Raw genomic sequence first — 20,703 nt, 5'->3', positions numbered from 1 at the left:
ATCCTCCTGCTCATTTATTACTAAGGCCCAAGAAGGATAACAGGCCACACCAGCCGACTCTCCATTTTATGGTCACCATACAGAAAGAGGAACTGAGGTTTTCAGTATTGCTCCAACTGAGCTTCCCTAAAGAGCATATTAGAATATCATGCTTGACTATACATGGTCTAACTTAAAATCTAACAGTTCAAACTAACCTCAGCGGTTACAATGATCTAGTGCCATCCTGCCAACTATAGGATACCAAGATAGGAACAAGCCCTTGGTGTTGTGCTGTCAGGAATAACTCCCAATGCCTTTTTTTTCAAAAAAAAAAAGTGCAGTTTTAATATAAACATTGATACATTTTTGGTCTCCATTAAATGGTTACTACAAAAATTTAAAAGTTCTTGTAAACCAATTGGAAGTTGTCATAATCCGAGAGAGACAAAGCAGAAACATAGAGTTATTGTGACCTTTTTGACTCTCCTTTTGGTCCTATTAAAAGGCCGTTGCAAGCAGACAGGGAGAAGCCAGACTTGAGTAGACTGCTGGGCAGAGAAGGGAGTTTCAAGCCTCATCTCAGAGAGGCGGGGATGGGTTCAGAGCTGTAACTATTAATCAATATTTGATCCCAGCAACTCAGAGAAGCACCAATTGTTTTCCAGATTCAATACCGTTCAAAAGCCCTGGTAACAAATCATGACCTTTTTTGATGAGCAGCAGAACTTTTAAATACTGGACTTGTCCACGTTCAGAATAGGGCAGTGTATCCAACAGCTCCTGACTGCTAGTGACCCCTTTGTAACTTTCACGGAGACTGCCTCTCCTGTTTACTTTTGAGATGACTGTTCTTGGTACATTCCTGTGAGCAGTTCATCCTTGAAAGATGCGGGTCTTGGAGCAGGGAGGGAGTAGTTCTGTCAGCTTTTCAGTCCTGGAAGACAGCTTGGGCTTGGCTGTGTGCATCCCCTGGAGTTTGATGAAGAGGGCTTCCCTTGAGCAGAAGCAAAGAGGATGGCCCACATGTTGTGGCTAGGAGAGGAGGAACTGGATCTACCATGGCTGAAAACAACAGCATTTTTGGTGATCCAATCACTTCTTTGGTGGAGAGACTGATGCGCTGAGCAGCAGGCTCCTTGCTTCCTTTAAAAGAGGAGGAGAGATCCTGGGTAAGGAACCTGTTGCAAACTGCAGTAGAAAGTTGCAGAAAGACTGGTGCCAGGATGACTAGTGCCACCAAGGGAATGATGGAGAGGGAAAAAAACTCTGCACGGTACCTTAATACTGACCTTCAGGGTCACGGCACCCCACACGCTCCTCCAACAAGCTTTCTGTGCTAACTGATGTCTCAGAGTCTAGATTCTCCTCATCAGAACCACGCTGGTCCAGCTCAGGGAGACGGTATGTTATGTCTTCCCTAAAGAAGCGAGAGAAAAAGACAAGTTACAACATTCCATGGGAGCGCTAGAACAATTTCAAAGATGGTGACCGCAGTACAAGCCTGTCAACTTCAGTGCAATGCAGAGAGTAACTTTTCTGCCTCCCTTCCTTTCAAAGCCTTCGATCCACCAAGTCCAATATTACTATTGGAACCATGGGAAGGCTAATTATTATTGGGGTGGAATAAAAGTCTATTTATTTATTTTATTTACACAATTTATTAGCTGCCCATCTCGCTTTTCCAAGCAACTCTGGGTGGCGTACAACAGGGTTAAAAAAACAATAAAATACATTAAAAAGCATAAAAATATTAAAAAACAAAAACTAAAAAAATAATAACTGAAGCCACCTCACTAGATCATCCATCCCATGGGGTCCCTGGTCTTGAGGGATCTCTGGAAGCCCAACAGTGATGAGGCCAACCTCACCTCAGGGGGAAGAAGATTCCACACTGTGGGCACCACAGCAGAAAAGGCCTGCCACCTAGAACCTGTCAAACGTAGCTCCCTAGGTGTTGGAACCCATAACATGCCCTCTCTGCAGGATCTGGTAGGACAGGCAGATGAAATCAGGGAGAGGTGGTCCCTCAAGTAATCCGGACCCATGCCATGAAGGGCTTTAAAGGTCAACACCAGCACCCTGAATTGGATCCAGAAACAAACTGGTAACCAATGCAGCTCGCGAAGCAGAGGTGTGACGTGTGTTCTACCAGAAGCACACATAACTGCTCGTGCTGCTGCACTTTCTGGATACTCTTCAAGGGGAGTCCCACGTACAGCGCATTGCAGTAGTCTAACTGGAAGGTGACCAGGGCATGAGTGACTGTGAGAAGGTCCCCCGATCCAGAAACAGGCACAACTGGCGCACAATATGAAGTTGTACAAAGACCCTCCTAGTCACAACTGCTGTCTGCTCATCGAGCAGGAGTCATGTGTCCAGGAGGACCCCCAGATGGGCTTTGCTTGCCACTGGAAAAAAAAAAGGTGGGAGGGCAATCTGGGAGAGGCTTTCACACAGGCCTAAAAACAGATTTGAAAACCTTAGCTATTCTCTCGTGCTTTGCAATGCAGGCGCCATTTTTAAAAAAATATTTAGCAAAAATTAATTCTACCCGAAAAATAAGGACGCTAAAGCACAACTCCTCTTTGTAGGGGAAAAATTCCTAGAGTTGGCAGACAAATTCAGAGACAGTCGCTTCTCCTGTCTTGCAGGGGTAGGCCCTTACAGGCCATCACTCACTTCTCTTCCTTTATTGACTGTATCCGTTCCATCAACAGCTCCTTCTCCCTGTTGTCTGTTTCCTCCTCTTCTGGCAATAATCCAAGTTTAGGTGAGGTACTGCTTGCTCCTATAGTCTGTGGGCTCTTGCTCTGCAGGATAGAAAGCTATGTCATCCACCCTGGCTAAAGATACAGCAAATCATCATCCCTGGATAGCTTGGAGCCATGAAATACCACATTGGAACTCTTGCAATGGACTGTGCAGCAGCTTCTGCTCTGGGTGGACAATTTAGCTTTCCAGTGTTGAAATGAAATTATAATTTAACAAACCAGGAAAATAATGATGAAGCAGGGTAGCCCTGAACACAGGAAGCCTAGGCACGAGAGCCCTGCAGACAGATGCTTCGGAGCAAGCTGTCCTTTCTTAGTATTGAATCCATCTGGCAGGGCTGTGATGAATATAAAACAAGAAGAATCACTATTCTTTTTAACGTGCCAAACAATGCAGAAAAGCAGGTACCATTCCACAAACTGTCTTCACTCCCAGTACATTTTCCATGCCTTGGGATATTACAAAAGGTATTAAGGCTGCTTCCGAGCATGCGCACAGCAACGTCTTCCTTTGACCCAAGCCAACCAGCAGATTCTAAAAACAATATACCCCCACACACCTGGGTTAGTGTGAACAAATTCAAAGGGTTAAACATCCAAGGCCAAACTTGGATGCAGGAGTTATCTTTTTTTTCTAATAGTGAAGCACCGGTTAATATCCCTCTTGCAATCCACTACTCAACCCTGCAGTTAATTGTGAAAACAGAAAATGTGCACAGCTGTAAAACATGCAGAGTTTTGAAGTGAGGGGGGTTTGAAGCATTCAGAGTGTGAAGATGCTGTGAAAAGCCTTTTCTGGTCTTCAGCTAATGCTGGGAGAGACAGGGAGAGGAAGGGAGCAATGTTCCATGCACTGGGGGCACATCAGGGTGTTCACCTACCGGTGCTCCCTCGCGGGGAGAAGAAAAGGCAAGTTTTACTGGCCACAGCTAGAGAAAAGGAGAGATGAAGGGCACATTCATAGGAGGCAAAAACATTTTCTATGACTCTCCGTGGATAAAAATCAACGACTTAAAATACAAGATTATAAGAACATACAGTACATATCAAAGTTAAAAATTGTAAAAATGCTATACGCACTATTTAAACAACACTACTATATTTTCAAAGTTTTAAGACTAATACAATATTAAACTTATTGAATTATAAAGATGGGAGGAACTTAGGGATTGTTTGATCTGGCCTTTCATACTCCTCCACAGTCAAACAGATGAGTTAAACTGCAAGAGCAATTATTTCTACACAGCATGGTCTTTGGTTTCCTTAGGTAAGGAAATGAATGATTACTGTAACCCAACTGCTCAGTATTTCTTTTAAAGAATATACTCAACCCATATAAAATCAACCACTAAATATAAAAGAAACATAAAATATAAATATCAGAATGGTATCACCACGGCTCCCAAAGCACGCGTTGTCTGACAAAGTAACATAGCCAGCATTGTTAAAAGCTGCTAAAGAGGATCAACAGGGCTGCACTCCTGTATCTCTCTCCCCAAAGGAGACATTTATCAGGGTGAGCAAAGCTGCTTCAGGGCTAAACCCCAGTATAAACCCAAATGGAAATGGGCTAGATAATCTGTGTCATCCAGCAACTTGTTATCAAAAGAGGGGCACTGCGTTAATAACCTCTAAAATGAATCTGGTTAATCTCCTTTGACATGCTAAAGCTAAGCAAAATTGACAAGGATTGGGACTAAAGGTGGTTGAACAACACTCTTTAAACACTTTGCTCATCAATTGAAACCAATGCCATAAAACCCTGAGCAGATGACACTCTGGGCGTCCCTGCAAGAACTTTATCAATAATGATGGCAAGGCACAGGATCTGCAAACAGATTGTTACAGCCTTCCTAACAGTGCCTGTCTGTTCTAGTAAAGGAGAGCCCACCACTTCCTGAGACAGCTTTTGCCATAAATCAGGACGTTTTTCTTAATGTTCAGCAAAAACCTGTTTCCATACATTAATTATTTCTATAGCTACCTTCTGGAATAATAGAGACACATTTGCTCTTTCTATTATGTACGTTGCATAAAGACTGCCAGGTCTCCTCTTATTCTTCCCTCCTCCAAAGTTAACATATTCAGTTTTCAACTGCCCTTCACAGGACTGCTTTCCAGGCCTCACCATCTTGACTAATACATATGGAAGAGGGTAACGTTCTTCAAAATGTGAGTGCAGAATTGGTCCCAGTGAAAACGGTCTCTGCACTCCAGGTGGAGTGGGACAATCAGAGACTAGAATAGAACTTCTTGTGACTGGACAAATCCCAACATTATAATCAAATCCATTTACTGAATTATATTCTGAGATTATATCAGAACTAATTAAATACAGTCTGACTGTTTTTTTCTTCTTAATTTTCATTCACACAAAAACAGGTCCTTTGGAATTTAATAAGAGCTTGCAAATTACATATCAGCCTTGCTGTGTGAGATTAATGGAAAATTCACACTGCTGTTGTGAAATCTCTATCACATTTCATTTTGCCCCACCTAAGCCCGGTGCTTACTTTGTTCTGTCGAAGCAGTGAAAGCCGCCGTAGAGCAATGCTTTCAGCTGCTTCTAGTTGGCAAATTTCATCCATCTTTATCTTGTACTTTCTCAGCTGCTCCTTGATGATCATCTCTACACACCTATGCAAACAGAGAGAGTGAAAGAAGAAATGGAGAAAAGAATCACAGATCATTCATGTGCCCTTCCTGATGGATGGAAGAGAGGATACAGTGTGGAAGAGTGGGACAAGTGAATGAATGCATGGATAAATGAGCTGACAGAAGAGACATCATACTCCCAAAAATACAATTATGAACACGTGAGAGCAGGGAAAGTCACTGGATGATCACATGCACTGATGTTGTGTATATTAACAACCAGCCAACCTCCATCTCCCATCAGATCCACCTTTCTGTCTCCCTCTTCCAACAGAGATACCATCCAAGTTCTACCATTTCTCACAGGAAGCCATCTGAATTAGAAAAAGGAAATCAGTTCAAGGGGTGGTAAAGAAGCTTTAGTGATATTTGGCCAGGAGATTAATAGTGAGAGATGTAAAAATAGATTCAGGCTTCTATTACTTGTAGAGAAAATCAGGATAATAATCAGATGATAGAAATAAAATTCACACTAAAGATCTCTGGAACATTTACTTTTGGAGACTGCTGAGTCTAGGCCTTATCATACCCACACAGATTAGCGATGCCTGTTCTACACAGAACATTGAAGAAGTTTACCTGCCCATAAAACTTCTATCATCCAGGAATGGGCAGAGGCCTCACTGTTCACAGGCAACCTAGGATAACTCACATGGTTGTTTTGGAGACATCCTTCATGCTAGTAAGAGGATCCAAGTTGTCAGGACAGCGCAAGAGGCAGGGGGCGAAGACAATGGCCAGGGCATTGGGTGACATCCGATTGACTTCTTCCACCACAGCTACCCTGTGTTTGGGTATGAGAAGAGGTTTTTGTATGTGTTTAAGCATGCTAGGTTAAAGGGAGAGAAAAGATATATTGTTTACTGTTTACACTGCCAACATATTTTGCCCACCCACTAACCCTTTGTCTTCATTAACTAAATCTATCTATCTATCTATCTATCTATCTATCTATCTATCTATCTATCTATCTATCTATCTATCTATCTATCTATCTATCAAATTTATATGGCCACTCATCTCACAAAAAGTGACTCTGGGCAAAGTACAACGAGCCAATAGAACAGTAAATATATAAAACAAACATCACCTAAAAACATTATATAATAGTTATTAAAAGCATTAAAAACTGTAAAAGCAGAACTAAAACAGAAAAAAATAAATAAATACTGTGGCCCCATAAGCTTGATTTTCAGAGAGTTTTTCTCCCCGCATAATTATTCCTTTTCCATGAAGGCTATCCTTAACTTCTTTCACCAATACAATCTGACTATTCACAAGGTGAACAAGATACATAAAACCTATATATCATCTCAATATTGAGTCAGTCTGTTGCTGAACCAAATCCAGAATGTTCTACTTCTAACTGGTATGACTATCAGGTGATACTGAAGATGAGATCTGGATCTTCTGAATGCAGAGCAGATACATTTCTGTATATTCCAACTAGGAAGCCTTTCCTATAAGTAATACATTATGATCTCTTCCAAAGGTGATGCATATGAAGTTTGTTTGTTTGAGAACACAGTTTTATGTACTGCCTGATTCTAAAAGACTCAAAACAAGAAGATACTAACATAGTAACATAAAGATGGTAACACAGAAGCAGACAACAACTCACAATCTAAAATGCAGTCCACTGCATACCATTAAACCCCAAATGCTCGGCAAGCAGATTTGAGGCATTCCACATCTTGGGAGGCAAGATATTAAATAGGGGATTGTATTAGCCTCCCACTACCTTGATTTCACGTGGGTGGGGACCCTCAGTAATCCCTTCTTGTAAGTATACGAAGGGCAGGCTAGATTTTGATGGAACAGACTGCCTTGTAGACATCTGTGAGCCAAGCCACGTATGGCTTTAAAGGTGACAACCACCATACTGAACTGGACCCAGAGGCAAATACATAAGCAGCGCAGCAGCTGTATCACTGGTGTTACTGGCCAAATCGCTCTCTCTAGTTAGCAGATGAGCCATTGCACTTTGGACCAAATGAAGATTCCAGATCAGCTTCCAAGGCAGTCCCATATAGAAATGCATGCTACACTTGTTTAATTGTGAGGTGACAAGGACATGAGTCAGTATAGTCATGGTATTTTCATCTAGCTAGGTAGTCTTGCAACCAGCTAGAGTCACTGGGAGTTGGGCAGCATATACATTTTAATAATATTAATAATAATAAAAATAATTTAAAAACTGGCATGCCAGTTGGAGCAGGATAACCCCCCCACCCCCAGCCATGGTTTCCACTTGTTTCAGCAGGAACCATAATTCCAAGACAACCCCCAAGTTACAGATTTGCTCCTTAAAGAAGAATGCAAATCCATCAAGATTTAAACCAGAACTGGGACAGAGCCAGATCTATAATTGATAAACAGCAGCTCTATGTTGCAAGGATTTAACTTGAGCTTGTTTTGACCCATCCAGACCCTCAAAGCCTGCAGGCATTGAGTCAGGACTTCCACAGCATTCCTGGCTTGGTCTGAGGTGCAATGTATCATTTAGCATTATCAGCATACTGATGACATCTTATTCCAAACTGATGGATGACCTTTCCCAGTGGTTTCATGTACATGTTGAATAAAATAGAATATAGGGACGACCCTTGTAGTGGCCCTCACTGGAGTAACCACAGCTTTACTCTTCCCCCATGCACATTTACTGAAGCCATCCATCCACTAAGGAAGGAATGGAACCACTATAGAACAGTACCTCCAATTCCCAACCCTCGCAGGTGCTCCAGATGGATACCATGATCCATGTTGCCTTCTACTAAAATAAATATTTGGTGCACCTATCCAGTTGTCTTCTGAAATGCATTTTTTGGGTTGCGTGTAAAACTGCAAAGTCCATTCCTAGAACTTTCTGGTGCTCCCTGGAAAGTTTGTTTTCCTGCCAGAATCCACTGATCTGGCTTTTCTGAGCGTAGTTTGTGTGTTTTTGAAAGCAAATCTTCTGGAACAGGAAGTAGTTCATACATAGACAGACTCTAGCCCTGAAATTGCATTCACAACACCATGAGCCACCTCCAGTTCCAGAAATTTAATTTCACAAAGCAGATGAGCCATCTCTAAAACAGTTGGATTAGCACTTCTGGGAGAAAAATGAGCATTCCAGAAAATACTACTTAAATGTTCCTAGAACATATTCTGCAGTTTTACATGTCTACATTTTCTCATCACCTATCTTCATAAACAGAAATAACAGGGATTGAAATGGAAAGTTCTGAAGGCAAAGCAGCTGTTTCACCAATTGTTAGCCCTTCTTACTTCCCACGGTGCAATATTAAGAAATAAGGGAATTGGTTTATTTCTACGAAGCCCTGGGAAAGGGGATTATGAGTTAAACTGATTATGCAATAGTGATTATTTTAAAAAGGCCTCTTAGTTTCAAACAGACAATGCTCTACTTACACTTTATTGACCTTGGAATCTTGAGTTTGTATAAAATAAATTTCAAACAAACTATGTAGAGACATCTTTTAAATAATTAAGTACTTGGCCAAATGTTCTCTGGGTCTTGTAAATTTTAAATTCACAACATCTCACAGGATCATGGCTATATTAATTTTCCTGACCATGGGAGTCAAACCACAAGACAGTCCTTACTTGACAAGGTGGAAAATTAGCCGCTCCAATGTGTCATGATTGGCTTGTGGGAGCTGTTCAAGGACACTGTAAATGGCACAGAGCTGTTCTTGCTTCCCTGGGAGCTCTGTAAGGAATGAGAACATGAGAATCTATCTAGATAACATCCAGTGTCTATCAAGTCCAGTATTCCTATTTCTTACAGAAGCCAACTGGAGCCAGTTTCACACCATCTGAGAAAAGAATTATTTCTTTTTTCCTAAGATGTTTCAATACTCACCCACAGCCCGAAGGAAGTCATTGTACTGAGCAAAAGTCATAAGAGGATCTGGTAACTCTCTCAGCCATTGTTTGAAGATCCCCGTGATGGTATGGATGGGGTAGTTCTCTAGCCGCACTGAGTTTGGGTCTGAGAAGGAGAGAAAGAGGGAAGAAACAAAGAGGGGAAGCTCCTTAGTCTATGGAAGATGCATAGGAATGACAGCTTGAAACTTTGAGATTTTGCATCAAATGGCAATATGAAGATCTTTCCCCTAGTGCAGGAATTGGCAATGTGTGGCCCTTCAGCTGCAGTTGTGTTCACATTCAGTCAGCCCTAGCACTGTAGCTATTAATATGAAATACATATTATTACACTCCAATAACTTCTGGAGGGCCACAAGCTCTTCATTACTGCTTTGGTCACTTCAAGGCTGGTAAGACTTTTATTTTTCTACAGCTTAGGTTCTTCTGATTTAGCGTGGACTCTATTCTTTCACCGTGGCCATGTTTTGGTGTTGCATGGGTCCCCTCCCTCTCTCTTCTTCTCCATCTCCCAAGGAGCACAACTCACATGCAATAATGCTACCAAGCATTCTAGGGAAGCAGAACTTCCATCCCTACCTGCCTGCAGGGACTGCTTCAACTCCCTCATGCGATTTGCTGATCCTGACTTCCGGTAGATGCCTTCGGTGTAGAGTCCATGCATCTCTACATACTCCAGCAGCTTCTCCATGACGATGGGGACAGAGTTCTTCTCACTCGTCAGAGCACTGACAGAGACCCCAAAGTGACGCGGCTCTGGGTCTTGGTCACCCTATGGCCAGGAGTGGAAGACAAGATGAATGTCTTTGTTATATAATCTACTTACATCATACAAATGAGGTGCGCAGAGTTTACAATTAAGGCTTCAGCTCTCATGAAGAGCAGGTACCGAGATAAACCTGTTCCTGGATTATATCATTTCAGGTTAACATAGCCAAATGTTCATTTCACAAAGAAAACAAGCTGATAGGTACTTTTTTCTTCATGTTAACTGCCCATATGCAGGTGCTCTTCCCTGAATGGAGGATTACTTAGTAACATGAGGGGATTCTGCTATCTGAAGCAGCCCAGACTGACTTGCTTTGTTAAAACTATGTTAAAGCATTTTTAAAAGATTTTTTTTAATCCTGCCTTTATTATTTTTATAAATAACTCAAAGTGGCAAACATACTGAATACTCCTTCCTCCTCCTATTTCCCCCACAACAACAACCCTATGAGGTGAGTTGAGCTGAGAGAGAGGGACTGGCCCAAAATCACCCAGCTGGCTTTCATGCCTAAGGCGGGACTAGAACTCAGTCTCCTGCTTTCTAGCCTGGTGCCTTAACTACTAGACCAAACTGGCTCTCCATATACAGTATCTTGCTAATATACAGAACTTAATGATATACAATAAGGAAATAGCCACTGTCCGAATGGCTTTAAAAAGGAATGGAGGAGAAACAGAATTCTATTGATTACTAACAGTATGAAATCACCATTTATAACAGTGCATCATCAGTAGACATTGGTTTCTATGGGAGAAAGGATGCTGGACTCAATAGACTTTTAGTCTTTATCAGCATAGCTCTTCTCATTCAATATTAGATAAATTAATGGTGTGTAGATGAAGCCGCTGGGAGAGGTCATCCAATGATTTAGGGTGAGGTATCCTCAGTATGCTATTGATACTCAGCTTTATATCTCCACCCCAGGTTGTCTGAGTGATGCTGTGGAGGTTTTGTCTCGTGCCTCGAGGTTGCGGGGGCCTGGATGAGATACAACAGGCTTCGGCTCCACCCAAGCAAGACTGAGTGGCTCTAGGTTTTTGGACCTCCTGGTTCTGGTGACCTTCTATCTTTGGTTCTGGATGGGGTGGTACTGTCCCAGACAGATCTAGTGAGCAATCGGGAAGTCCTCTGGACTTGCAGCTCCTGCGCTTCAGGTTGCGTGCCAGTTCTGCTCATTCCTGGACCAGGGGATCCTGCTCAAGGTCACTCATGCCCTTGTGACCTCCAGACTGAACTATTGCAATGTGCTCTAGAACTTCAGTTGGTGCAGAATGCGCTGGCACAGGCAGTTAATGGTGCCAGTTATTCAGCACATGTGACACCACTGGTCCACGAGCTGCATTGACTCCCAGTGTTCTTCCAGGTGCAATTCAAGGTTCTGGTAGTCATCTTTAAAGCCCTTCATAGCTTGGGACTGGGTTACTTACGGGACCGGCTCTCCCCAATTATTTCTACTTGTCCTATCCAAACCGGCAGGTGGGGCATGCTCTGGGTACTGTCAGCTAAGGAACGTTGGCTGGCGGGACCCAGAAGTAGAGCCTTTTCTGCCACGGTATTTGCCCTTTGGAACATAATTCCCTCTGAGATCAGCCAAGCCCTGACCCTGCTGACCTTTTGCAAAGCCCTGAAAACTTGGTTTTGTGCCTGAGCCTGGGGGCCAGGGTGTGGAACAGAGCCCGTCTCCTGGCTGTGTTAATGGCTGTTTTATGATGCCTGGCTGCTATTGTTTTTATTTTTTGTATTGTATGCATTTTATCTATTTTTACTGCAAGCCACCTAAAGTCATGTATGAGAGATTGGAGGCTATATAAATCAAATAAATCAAATCAAATAAAAATGCTTCAGCAACTAGTGACTTTGAAAACTAAGAAATGAGAATTCATATTTAAGAAGTAGTATAATTTTGAGAACCAGATGTATTCAGAAAAGCGGGACTACTTTCTTCATCTCCTTATTTGATGGCTCCCTGGAGACACTTGGTTGGTCACTTTCGGAAGCATAATGTCAGGCGAGATAATGGCTTGGTCTGATCGTCTTTACTGAAACCTAGTGGCAAGACTTTGGTTCTGTTGGTGCTGAGTTCTACCCGACTCTAGTACACCCCTTTATGAGTTGTAACCAAAGCCAATCTCTGCTTTCCCACAGCTGAACTGGCATGTTGAAAGCTGGCCAGGGAGGGGCTGTCACCTACTTTTTTTGCTTGTGAGGATGTGCATCCACTCTGGATTCTGGACAGGCACTTCTTATGGCAGGTCAGCTTACAGACTAGAAGAGGGAAGAGAAAACAGACAAGGAAAGCTTGTTAAAATTTTCAGATTTTGTTCCAAATAAAAGGCTCCTTCCACACTCCTCTTTGTGGAGACAAACCTTTAATCAAGTGGTGTTTGCAACATGGAAGAAAAATGCTAGCTTCTTTGAGACACCTTTTCAAGGAGGGAGAGATACAAGGAAGAAAAACTGCTTCCCCACCCAAACAATGATAAAAAGATATGATAAGGAACTTTTAAGTGGGAGAGCAATAAGCACAGAGAAAGCAAAACTGACTTTTCTGCTTACATCCACAAGCCCTACAGCGTGGATCAACTTTCTACAGCCTGGGCCTTCTAGGAGTTGCAATGCTGACACATCAGGAGGGCTCCAAATTGGGAAAATCTGGGGTATGAAGAATGCTTCCATTTTGGGAGGGAGGTAAACAAGAGTCCTCCTTCCCAGTCCAGTTCAGAAGAAGGTTTCCTATCACTAGCAGTGGCAGTTTATCTCTCTGCTCCCAGTCCACAATGCTATGCTATTTTAAATGAACAAGCTCATTACAATGAGAAATACCTAGACCTGTTTAAGAGAGTGTCAAAGGGCCCCCAGTTCCTATAAGCTCACACTTACTGCTACAAAGACAAGCCTTCTCCATGGGCCAAATGTAGGAACAGCACTGCTCGCAAGACTGTAAGATGTTCACTTGGTAATTCACAAATACATGGCCATTGAGTTCCACAATCTGTAAATAGTCACACAAATATTTTAATGCACATTATTTATTTATTTGTTAAACTTTTGTTTTCAGATATATATTTTACTGAAAAAGAGAATCAAAGGATCATAATCTGATCTTGCAAATATACTGCTTAGTCATTATTCTCTATTTCAACTGGTGAAAAACATATTCCAGTCTCTCACACATTCTACAATGCTACATTTTTCAGGCAAAACTCTGGGCAGAGGTGTCATTTTACAAATCTTTATAGCATACTATGCCTTCCTATCCAGTTAATTTGTTTTAAGCACTACAAAACATACTAAGTTCCTTGCAAACACATTTCCCCATAATTCTTGCATTTTCTGGTGGTTCCTCTGCATATATACAAAACCCACACTTTTCTGCATCTCCAAATGTTACTTCCTCCCATTATATCAGACTTGCTTTCCCCCAAAAGTAGTTCACTCCACACCAGAAGATACAACAGCGTAAACATTTAACATGCCATAATAATTCTCATCTTCTCATTCTCCTCTTCCCCACCAGTAAGGCTTTTTTTTCCTTTTAAAGGGATAAGGGACAGTTCTTACAATTGGCAGCACCAAAACCCATACCTAATTCAGTGGCTCATATAATGCTGAAAATCACAAAGGACTCACCACGTGTTCCTGTTTCCGCTTTTTCTTTTGAGCCTTGCTTTGCTGCTGGAAGAGTAAGAAGAAAAGGATTCTTTTTCACTTCCTTTCTCCTCTAGCTGAGCTTTCCATTAGAGCTGATCTCTAATGAAGAAAAGCCAGCCCTTGGCATTCAGCAGTAAAAGATTGCTTGGCTTCTGGGAAGCAAGATAATATTCCCAGTTCTATGGCAAACTGCAGCATTTGCCCCTTTTAAATTTGGAACTCCATGAGTGATTCAGAGGGAATATACTGAGCATTCAGGGGGAATATATTAAATAGTAGAAAGAATAACAAGGGAGTGTATGAACAGTAATCTGTATATATTGATATATTCAACATTTCTATCAAATGCCTATCTTCACAAAAACAATAGTTGAAGGGTAACATAACACACTCTCTCTTTGGCTCCTGCGTAGGTTTCTGACTAGCTGTTATCCCCTATAAAATATTCCTGTGGCTGGGGATAGTAATTTCCATGTATTTTCTACCCATTAGATCTGGAGTGCCAGTTGGAACCATAGGTGTCCACTGGCAGGGAGGGGGAACAAGAGATGAAACATGAGACATAATGTTCTGATTCAAGCCCCACAATGTACGCACCATATCAGAACACAAAGATGTAAAGGCAGAGTTTGCATCATGATGTTGTTGTGTATATATTTCAGTCACCATAGGTAGCTCAGGAGAGCATTTAACTGCTTCACGATCTTCTGTTCCTCACATTCTTCTAATAGCAGACTCCTTGCTTTTTTCCAAAAAAGGAGGCTCAAGCAAGAATGGGCAAGCTTTGGGGCCCAGGGCTGGCAATTCACCCCTCTGATCAGCCCAGAGGCTTGCTAGTGATGAGGTGATGTCATCAGAAAGGATGGGGCTGAAAAGTAATTTGGGGGACTAGAGGAGGATTACTTTAACGATGGGAATGAGAGTCTTTCAATTCGCAGAGCATTTATACTCCCATTCTTCCTTTCATTTTACTGCATATGAGCTGAAAATTGCAGCCTGTTTTGTAAAAGCTTCAGTGGGGGTTAAGAGTGGGAATGGGAGCATTTCACTTTACAGATACCTTGTACAACTTTAAAAGCTGGCTACTTTACCAATGAATTTCAGCAACATAAAATTTATATCCTGTGGCTGCAGGTTTCCTGTAACCCATGGGCACTTACCCCTGGCTAAAGGAATCCCTTCCAGCTGATTAAAGCTTCAGAAACTGACACACTCAACATATTACAGATCAAAATTAAAAGTGGAAAAAGAAAAATGAAAAAGAAAACCAGGCAATATATTCTCTAGGCATAAGATATAAACATGGGTGCAAAATTCTCTAGTAGTGTTTTCCAACCTTGGCAATTTCCAGGTGTGTAGACTTCAATTCCCAGTATTCTCATGCTGGCTGTAGAATTATAGGATTTGGAGTCCACACATCTGGATATTGCCAAGCTTGGGAAATAGTGCTCTAGATTAAAGTGAAATGAGGTGATCTAGTTTGTGTAGAGATAATAATGAAGAAATAATAATGCATGCAACTCCTTTTTCAACAATTCAAGAAGAAAATCACCCATGTCAAAACTCTAAAAAAAAATTTAAGATCTCAAATAAGTTCCAAGGAAATAAATGCTAGACCTTGTGTTGCTCTGGTTCCTCCTTTTTTGCATAGCTGCGGGCAAACTCATCCAGAAGAGACTGGAAAAGATTCAAGACCAGTTTCACATCCTTCTCTTCTCTCTGTTTTGCCATATTGACCACAAGGAGTTGGTAGTTCTCCATCAGGTCTCTGTAGCCAACATGAATCTGCCCATTCTGTGGAAAGGTGGTGAAAATAAGTAGGGATACATTAACAGTATGGGGAACAGGACGATTCCTCTTCTACGTTCCAGGGTGCTCAACTTAAACACAGCATGTGTATACTATATTCAGACACTTTCCAAAAGTTACGGAATTTTCAGCATCAGAACTATTGAAACTTGGCCAAACGTGAACTTTTCCAGTACTCTTAAGTCAGGCAGTAAATTCAGGACAGAAAAATACTTTATAAAATGTATGATTAATTTATGAAACTTATGACGACATGTAAGAAAGATCAGAGGTTAAACAGCTTTAAAGATCAAATAAATTCATGGAGGAGTAGGAGGTTTATAACAGCAAGTCTTGAATATTAAACAAAACCTCCTTGTTCAAAGGCAATCTATCTCTGATATATCAGTTTATGGGAGCAACAGGAAAAGATTGTTACCTTCATTCTCTACTTCTGGGCATTTCATTGAGATAGCTAGTGGATCATTGCATTACATTAAATTTAGATCTGATCCATCAGGGCTGCATTACTGAATTTGTGATCCAAAATGTTAGGGAGCTGTTAAAGAAGTTAGTTATATGTTAAACAATTTAGCAACTCAGAAAGCCAGTGCGATATAAAGGAAAAGGTGCTGTACTAGGATGAAGGTAGTGTGCTAGGATGGGGAGACCCAGGTTCATATTAGACACTGTCACTGAAGCTCACTGGGTTACTTTCTATTTTTCAGCTCAACCTAATTCATAGTGTTTTATGGGAAAAGTTGGAGGAAAAGGTGCTATATATACTCATCTGAAGCTTCTGGAGGAAAAGTGGGATATAATCAAAATGATTAAGTAAATAAGTAGATATTGTGGTGGTTATAACTGAAAGAAAGGAATTTCAATGAAGATTTAATGTAATTCTTGTTTTCTTCTTACTAACACGAAGCTTTACAAACTGACGACCTAGCTATTGAACACATAATCATTGCTAACACAGATTCAAGGCAACGTTAAAATTTCCCTATGTGCAAATGAAGTTATTCTACTGGTTATTTCCCAGCTGTCAATGACTTCTACAAGCATTTAATAGACAATTTTGTTTTAAAGTTATTTTTCATTTAATTCAGTGGTCCTCCATTTTGACATTCCCTCATAAGCTACTTACAGGAGCAGAATACATAGTTTTAATGTTCCCACGGAACTTCTCAGTGGCTTCAAAAAACAAGCATTCAATGGCTGACTTCTGAGATTGAAGATCATTTATCTGAAAAAAAAGAAGTAACAATACAAGTCAGGGGAGGAATGCACTATAATCTTCCGTCTAAAAAGGCTCACATTGTGCCTTCAGCCCTCTTCCCTTCCTCAGTTCTGCACTGATAATCCTGCTATTAGGATAAATTATATGAAGGTGTATAATATGTCAATTTGTGCATGTTCATATTTTGAGGCAGGAAAAAAAAAAGGTACCGGGAAAAAAAAGGTCCCCAAAGTAACGTGTTTTCCGCAGGGTTGCCTTGGAGATGGCCAGAAAGCTAATCTGATACAAAATGAGGCAGCCAGAATTCTGACAGGATAAGTCAATCAGGTCAAAATAACACCAACCCTTAAGTTCCTGCACTGGTTGCCAGCAGGGTTCTGGGCCCAATTCAAAGGGCTGGTTATTAAAACCTTTAGAGCAGTGTTGTCCAAACTTGGCCACTTTAAGATGAGTGGACTTCAACTCCCAGAATTCCCCAGCCAGCCATGCTGGCTGGGGAATTCTGGGAGTTGAAGTCCACTCATCTTAAAGTGGCCAAGTTTGGACAACACTGCTTTAGAGTGTAGTGCTGGGATACATCAAGCGACACCTTATCTGAAGTGAACATGTCCATCTAGTCTAGTCATCAACGAGGGCTTGTTGTGTATCCCCTATCTTCAAGAGACACATGGCACTTGGATCAGCCCCATTCTATGGCATACTCTCCCCTAAGAGGTAGGGAAGGTCCCTGCCTACTGGTGTTTTATAACCTAGCTAAAGCAGTATTGTTTCAGTGCGTGTGTGGCTCTTAGGTACTTTAAGCTATAGGGCACTTATGTAGTTTTTAATGGCTTAATGGACTTTTAAATATTTGTATGTAGTTGTTTTCTTTTTTTATTTCTTTATGATTTTCTGGACCCTATCCAGGGTCTTTGGTAACTGTTGCACACTATAAATATTGTAAATAAACAAACAGAATGTTTGGGAATCCCTGGGTTAGACTATGTATCCCTGAGTTAGAGTATAACTTCCCAAGAAAGTCAACTACACATTCTGTGTGTTGTGTTTTCATTTCCTAAATGGGTGCTTGATTTGGTTCTTATACCCAACTGCCATCTCTCACCTTGTTCAGAAGGAATTCATCCAAATATTTCAGTTCGCTAGCATTTGCAATCTCCCTTAGAAACGGTGCCTTCCATTTCTCTGGTGCCCTTTTGGCTTTGCTGATCTTAATGGTACGGTTCCTCTTAGCTTTACCAAATTCTTTTGCCTGGCGTTCCTCCATCTGGGGGTGATTTGGAGGCCCAGAGGGAGCTGGAAATGGGGGAAACAGATGCAAGATTAAGAGCCGTCCTTCCTTTTTTTCACAATCAACATGCTCAGTTGGTCTCAGATGTTATCCTTCAGGCAGTTTCTGATTGTCATCTACATTAGAGTTGGGAAGCCTTTTTAAATTTGGAGGAATCATACTTGGGATAACATAATTCATTTTTTTCTGCTACTCCTCATCCCTCTCACCTCTCTAAACCAAAATCCTGCTCTACTGATGTGACAGGAAGCTTAGAAAAATGTTCAATTTGTACAATGGAGAACTTGGGGTGTTTTTGTTTGTAACTTGTTATAAGAGACCTGGGGGTTATGGCTCCCCACTCTGATCCACAAAAATAATATTTCCAAGGTATTAGAGAACAAGGTGCTCTTCTGGCAATGCTCCTACAAGAATAGAAAATAGGCATCAAAGAAGACAACCTGGTTTTCTTTCACTGCAGTTTATTATCATATTCAGCAGGTGTCAACACTTACCTTCTGTTGCCTTCTGGGTCATTGTCAGCTCCACTGGCACACAGGAGAAGAATGGAATAGTCTCACTATTATCCTCAAATGCTTCAGAACACTCTTTGATGTTCTTCTTGTCTGTTCTTTTTGCCAAGAGTCTCCGCAATGGACTCTTGAAGGTAGATCTGACAAAAATAGAAAACAGTAAGCAGGAACAGAAAGGTAGCTAAAAACTTATGAAAGAAAAGGCAGGCTGGAATTTGAGCTAGGAAGAAAGAATTGCTCCTTTTATGAGGTGGCTGGATTGGGTGGCTCAGAACAAGTTTTGCACTAAAGCAGCCCAAGGAATAATGCAAGCTGAAGTTCTGTATGCGCAGCTAAGAAGAAGGTAGCTATGGGCTGCAATAAGTAAGAAGCGAAGCGTGTTTCTGTGTAAAGGAGCTACTGGAATAGTGATTGGCTGAGTTCTTTATGCTCTTCTGCAGCCTAAACCACATCTGACTGATTGACCTGGATAATTTTTGCCACTGTCACTCCTCTGATACCCCTAGCTGGCCATAGGGCACACCTACTTGGCATCCATCTGTTGACTGGATACTGAGGTGAGGCCCGGTGCACTTAGGGTAGCAGGTGGCTCCTCAGACTTCTTAGGCATGACCTTCTTCTGGGTGTTTCCATCACCTTCTACCGTGTCCAGAGATGGCTGCAGACATGAAGAAAATCTGCCTTAGACCATGTCACTTTGTTTATTACATTAATTAAACTGTGAATAACAATTTCTGGAAGTGTGAGGATGCACATCTGGAAGCACAAGAACATACAAAACTGCCTTATGCCAAATTAGACTGCTAATCTACCAAGCTCACACTTCTCTATTTGGCAATGGTTTTCATGCAAAAAGAGGCCTTTTAAGTTCCATCATCTGCAGTCCTTTGAACTATAAATACTGAAGCCCAAACAAGGGATTTTCTATGGACAAAACCTAAGTTTCATCCAATATATTTATAGATTCCTTCTTGACCCATAGAAATCTACTTGGGTATTACTCTAAGATCCATTGGAAAGACCCTTCAGTCAATTCTGCCAAAATGAAAGTCTTTTCTTTCAATGGCTATACTCCAGTTTTTCAAGATTCTGCTCTTGAAAAAACAGATTCTGCTCAAGGTAAGTCCTTCTATTATCAAACCAAAAGTATTTGAATTTTAATCAAGCCCATTAAGCTGCTTTGTCTTTCAGTGTGATTTTCAAACTGGCTGGTGCTGTTTTACTTTTTGACAATTGATGTTTTACATAAACTACTATCTGTTTTCCCATGCCCCCACCAACCATTTGGCTAGCTTTATTGTTTCAACATCTTGTTATGAGTTGCTTTGAATACTATCCTAGGAAAAAATGGGATATAAACTGATGCTGTCATGCAGGCTACTCAGCCTTTTCAGCCTCCAAATCACCTTCCAAATAAGAGCTGGTATGAGAAGCTAACTTCTACAATCTGATCACTGCTTTGAATATCTATGATGTATGGAAAACAAAAAAAAGTCTGTCCTTCCAAAATGTTTCAGGTGTGCACTCCAATCTCCCAGCTGTAGATTTTCCTCTAAACATATGAAGCTTTCTTAAACAAATGGTTCATTTCTTCTCTATTAGCAGCAACACCCCATATTCTAGGACAAAAAAAGGTATTTTCTCAGATTTAATCCAGTGCATACAAGCATTTGACTGTAAGTTGTGACAGCAAAATTGGTGTCAGTCTCCTGTAGCAAATTAGGCATGTATTGGTTTGATTAAGATTCTTTTTCTGGTGCTGTTATTTTTTGCTCAAACTACTGTGAGCTGTTTTCTCTTGCACAATACTCCTGCTGGCAATAGTTATAAGGATCACAAAATGAACAGATCTAGCTGAGCAGCAGTACCTGGCTTGTGGAAGTGGAAAGAGTGACCTTGGGGATGTTGTCCAAGGAAGAAGCCATGTCTGTCTTTCTGCAAGGGGAAAAAAGATATTTCAGAATGAAACTACCTGTGTTTTAAAAGGGTCCTGTTAGAGGCCAATGACATTCAAGTTTTTATTCTATGTGGACAGATTTTTGACAGATCTCCTTGGCCACTATTATATGCTCTTGAACCAGAATTCATCGGAATGAAGGAAGAAAGGCTACGTAAAAAGCAGGGGAGAATCACATGCTTCCTCTTAAATGGCTTTA

The 20,703-nt window shown here is 41.2% G+C and overlaps 1 protein-coding gene across 13 annotated transcripts in view; it reads right to left on the bottom strand.

Annotated features, from left to right (window-relative positions):
* Positions 1-313: 313 nt before the first annotated feature.
* The window catches only part of MYO9B (myosin IXB), a 74,038-nt gene continuing 53,648 nt past the window's right edge, over positions 314-20,703 (bottom strand). For 4 of the 13 annotated variants that reach the window (XM_025169334.2, XM_007432465.4, XM_025169335.2 and 1 more), the window contains 18 exons: positions 20,416-20,482; positions 19,075-19,205; positions 18,530-18,687; positions 17,850-18,040; positions 16,655-16,753; positions 15,337-15,513; positions 13,699-13,743; positions 12,949-13,060; positions 12,260-12,333; positions 9,879-10,071; positions 9,277-9,405; positions 9,018-9,123; positions 6,061-6,192; positions 5,267-5,390; positions 3,635-3,682; positions 2,662-2,792; positions 1,272-1,399; positions 314-1,125 (listed from right to left, as the gene is read on the bottom strand). In XM_025169334.2, the coding sequence (XP_025025102.1) occupies positions 911-1,125; positions 1,272-1,399; positions 2,662-2,792; positions 3,635-3,682; positions 5,267-5,390; positions 6,061-6,192; positions 9,018-9,123; positions 9,277-9,405; positions 9,879-10,071; positions 12,260-12,333; positions 12,949-13,060; positions 13,699-13,743; positions 15,337-15,513; positions 16,655-16,753; positions 17,850-18,040; positions 18,530-18,687; positions 19,075-19,205; positions 20,416-20,482 (2,260 nt within the window). In that variant the 3' untranslated portion in view covers positions 314-910. Of the gene's footprint in view, positions 1,126-1,259; positions 1,400-2,661; positions 2,793-3,634; positions 3,683-5,266; positions 5,391-6,060; positions 6,193-9,017; positions 9,124-9,276; positions 9,406-9,878; positions 10,072-12,259; positions 12,334-12,948; positions 13,061-13,698; positions 13,744-15,336; positions 15,514-16,654; positions 16,754-17,849; positions 18,041-18,529; positions 18,688-19,074; positions 19,206-20,415; positions 20,483-20,703 lie in introns of all 13 variants that reach the window. The other 9 variants (XM_088149558.1, XM_088149564.1, XM_088149561.1 and 6 more) reach the window with 5 other exon arrangements.

The sequence above is a fragment of the Python bivittatus genome, unplaced genomic scaffold (assembly GCF_059951505.1).
Source record: "Python bivittatus isolate LINGU-HERP-01145 unplaced genomic scaffold, Pbiv_v1 ctg000580_np1212, whole genome shotgun sequence".
In the NCBI taxonomy this organism is placed as follows: Eukaryota; Metazoa; Chordata; class Lepidosauria; order Squamata; family Pythonidae; genus Python; species Python bivittatus.
This window is presented reverse-complemented; position numbering and strand designations above follow the sequence as displayed.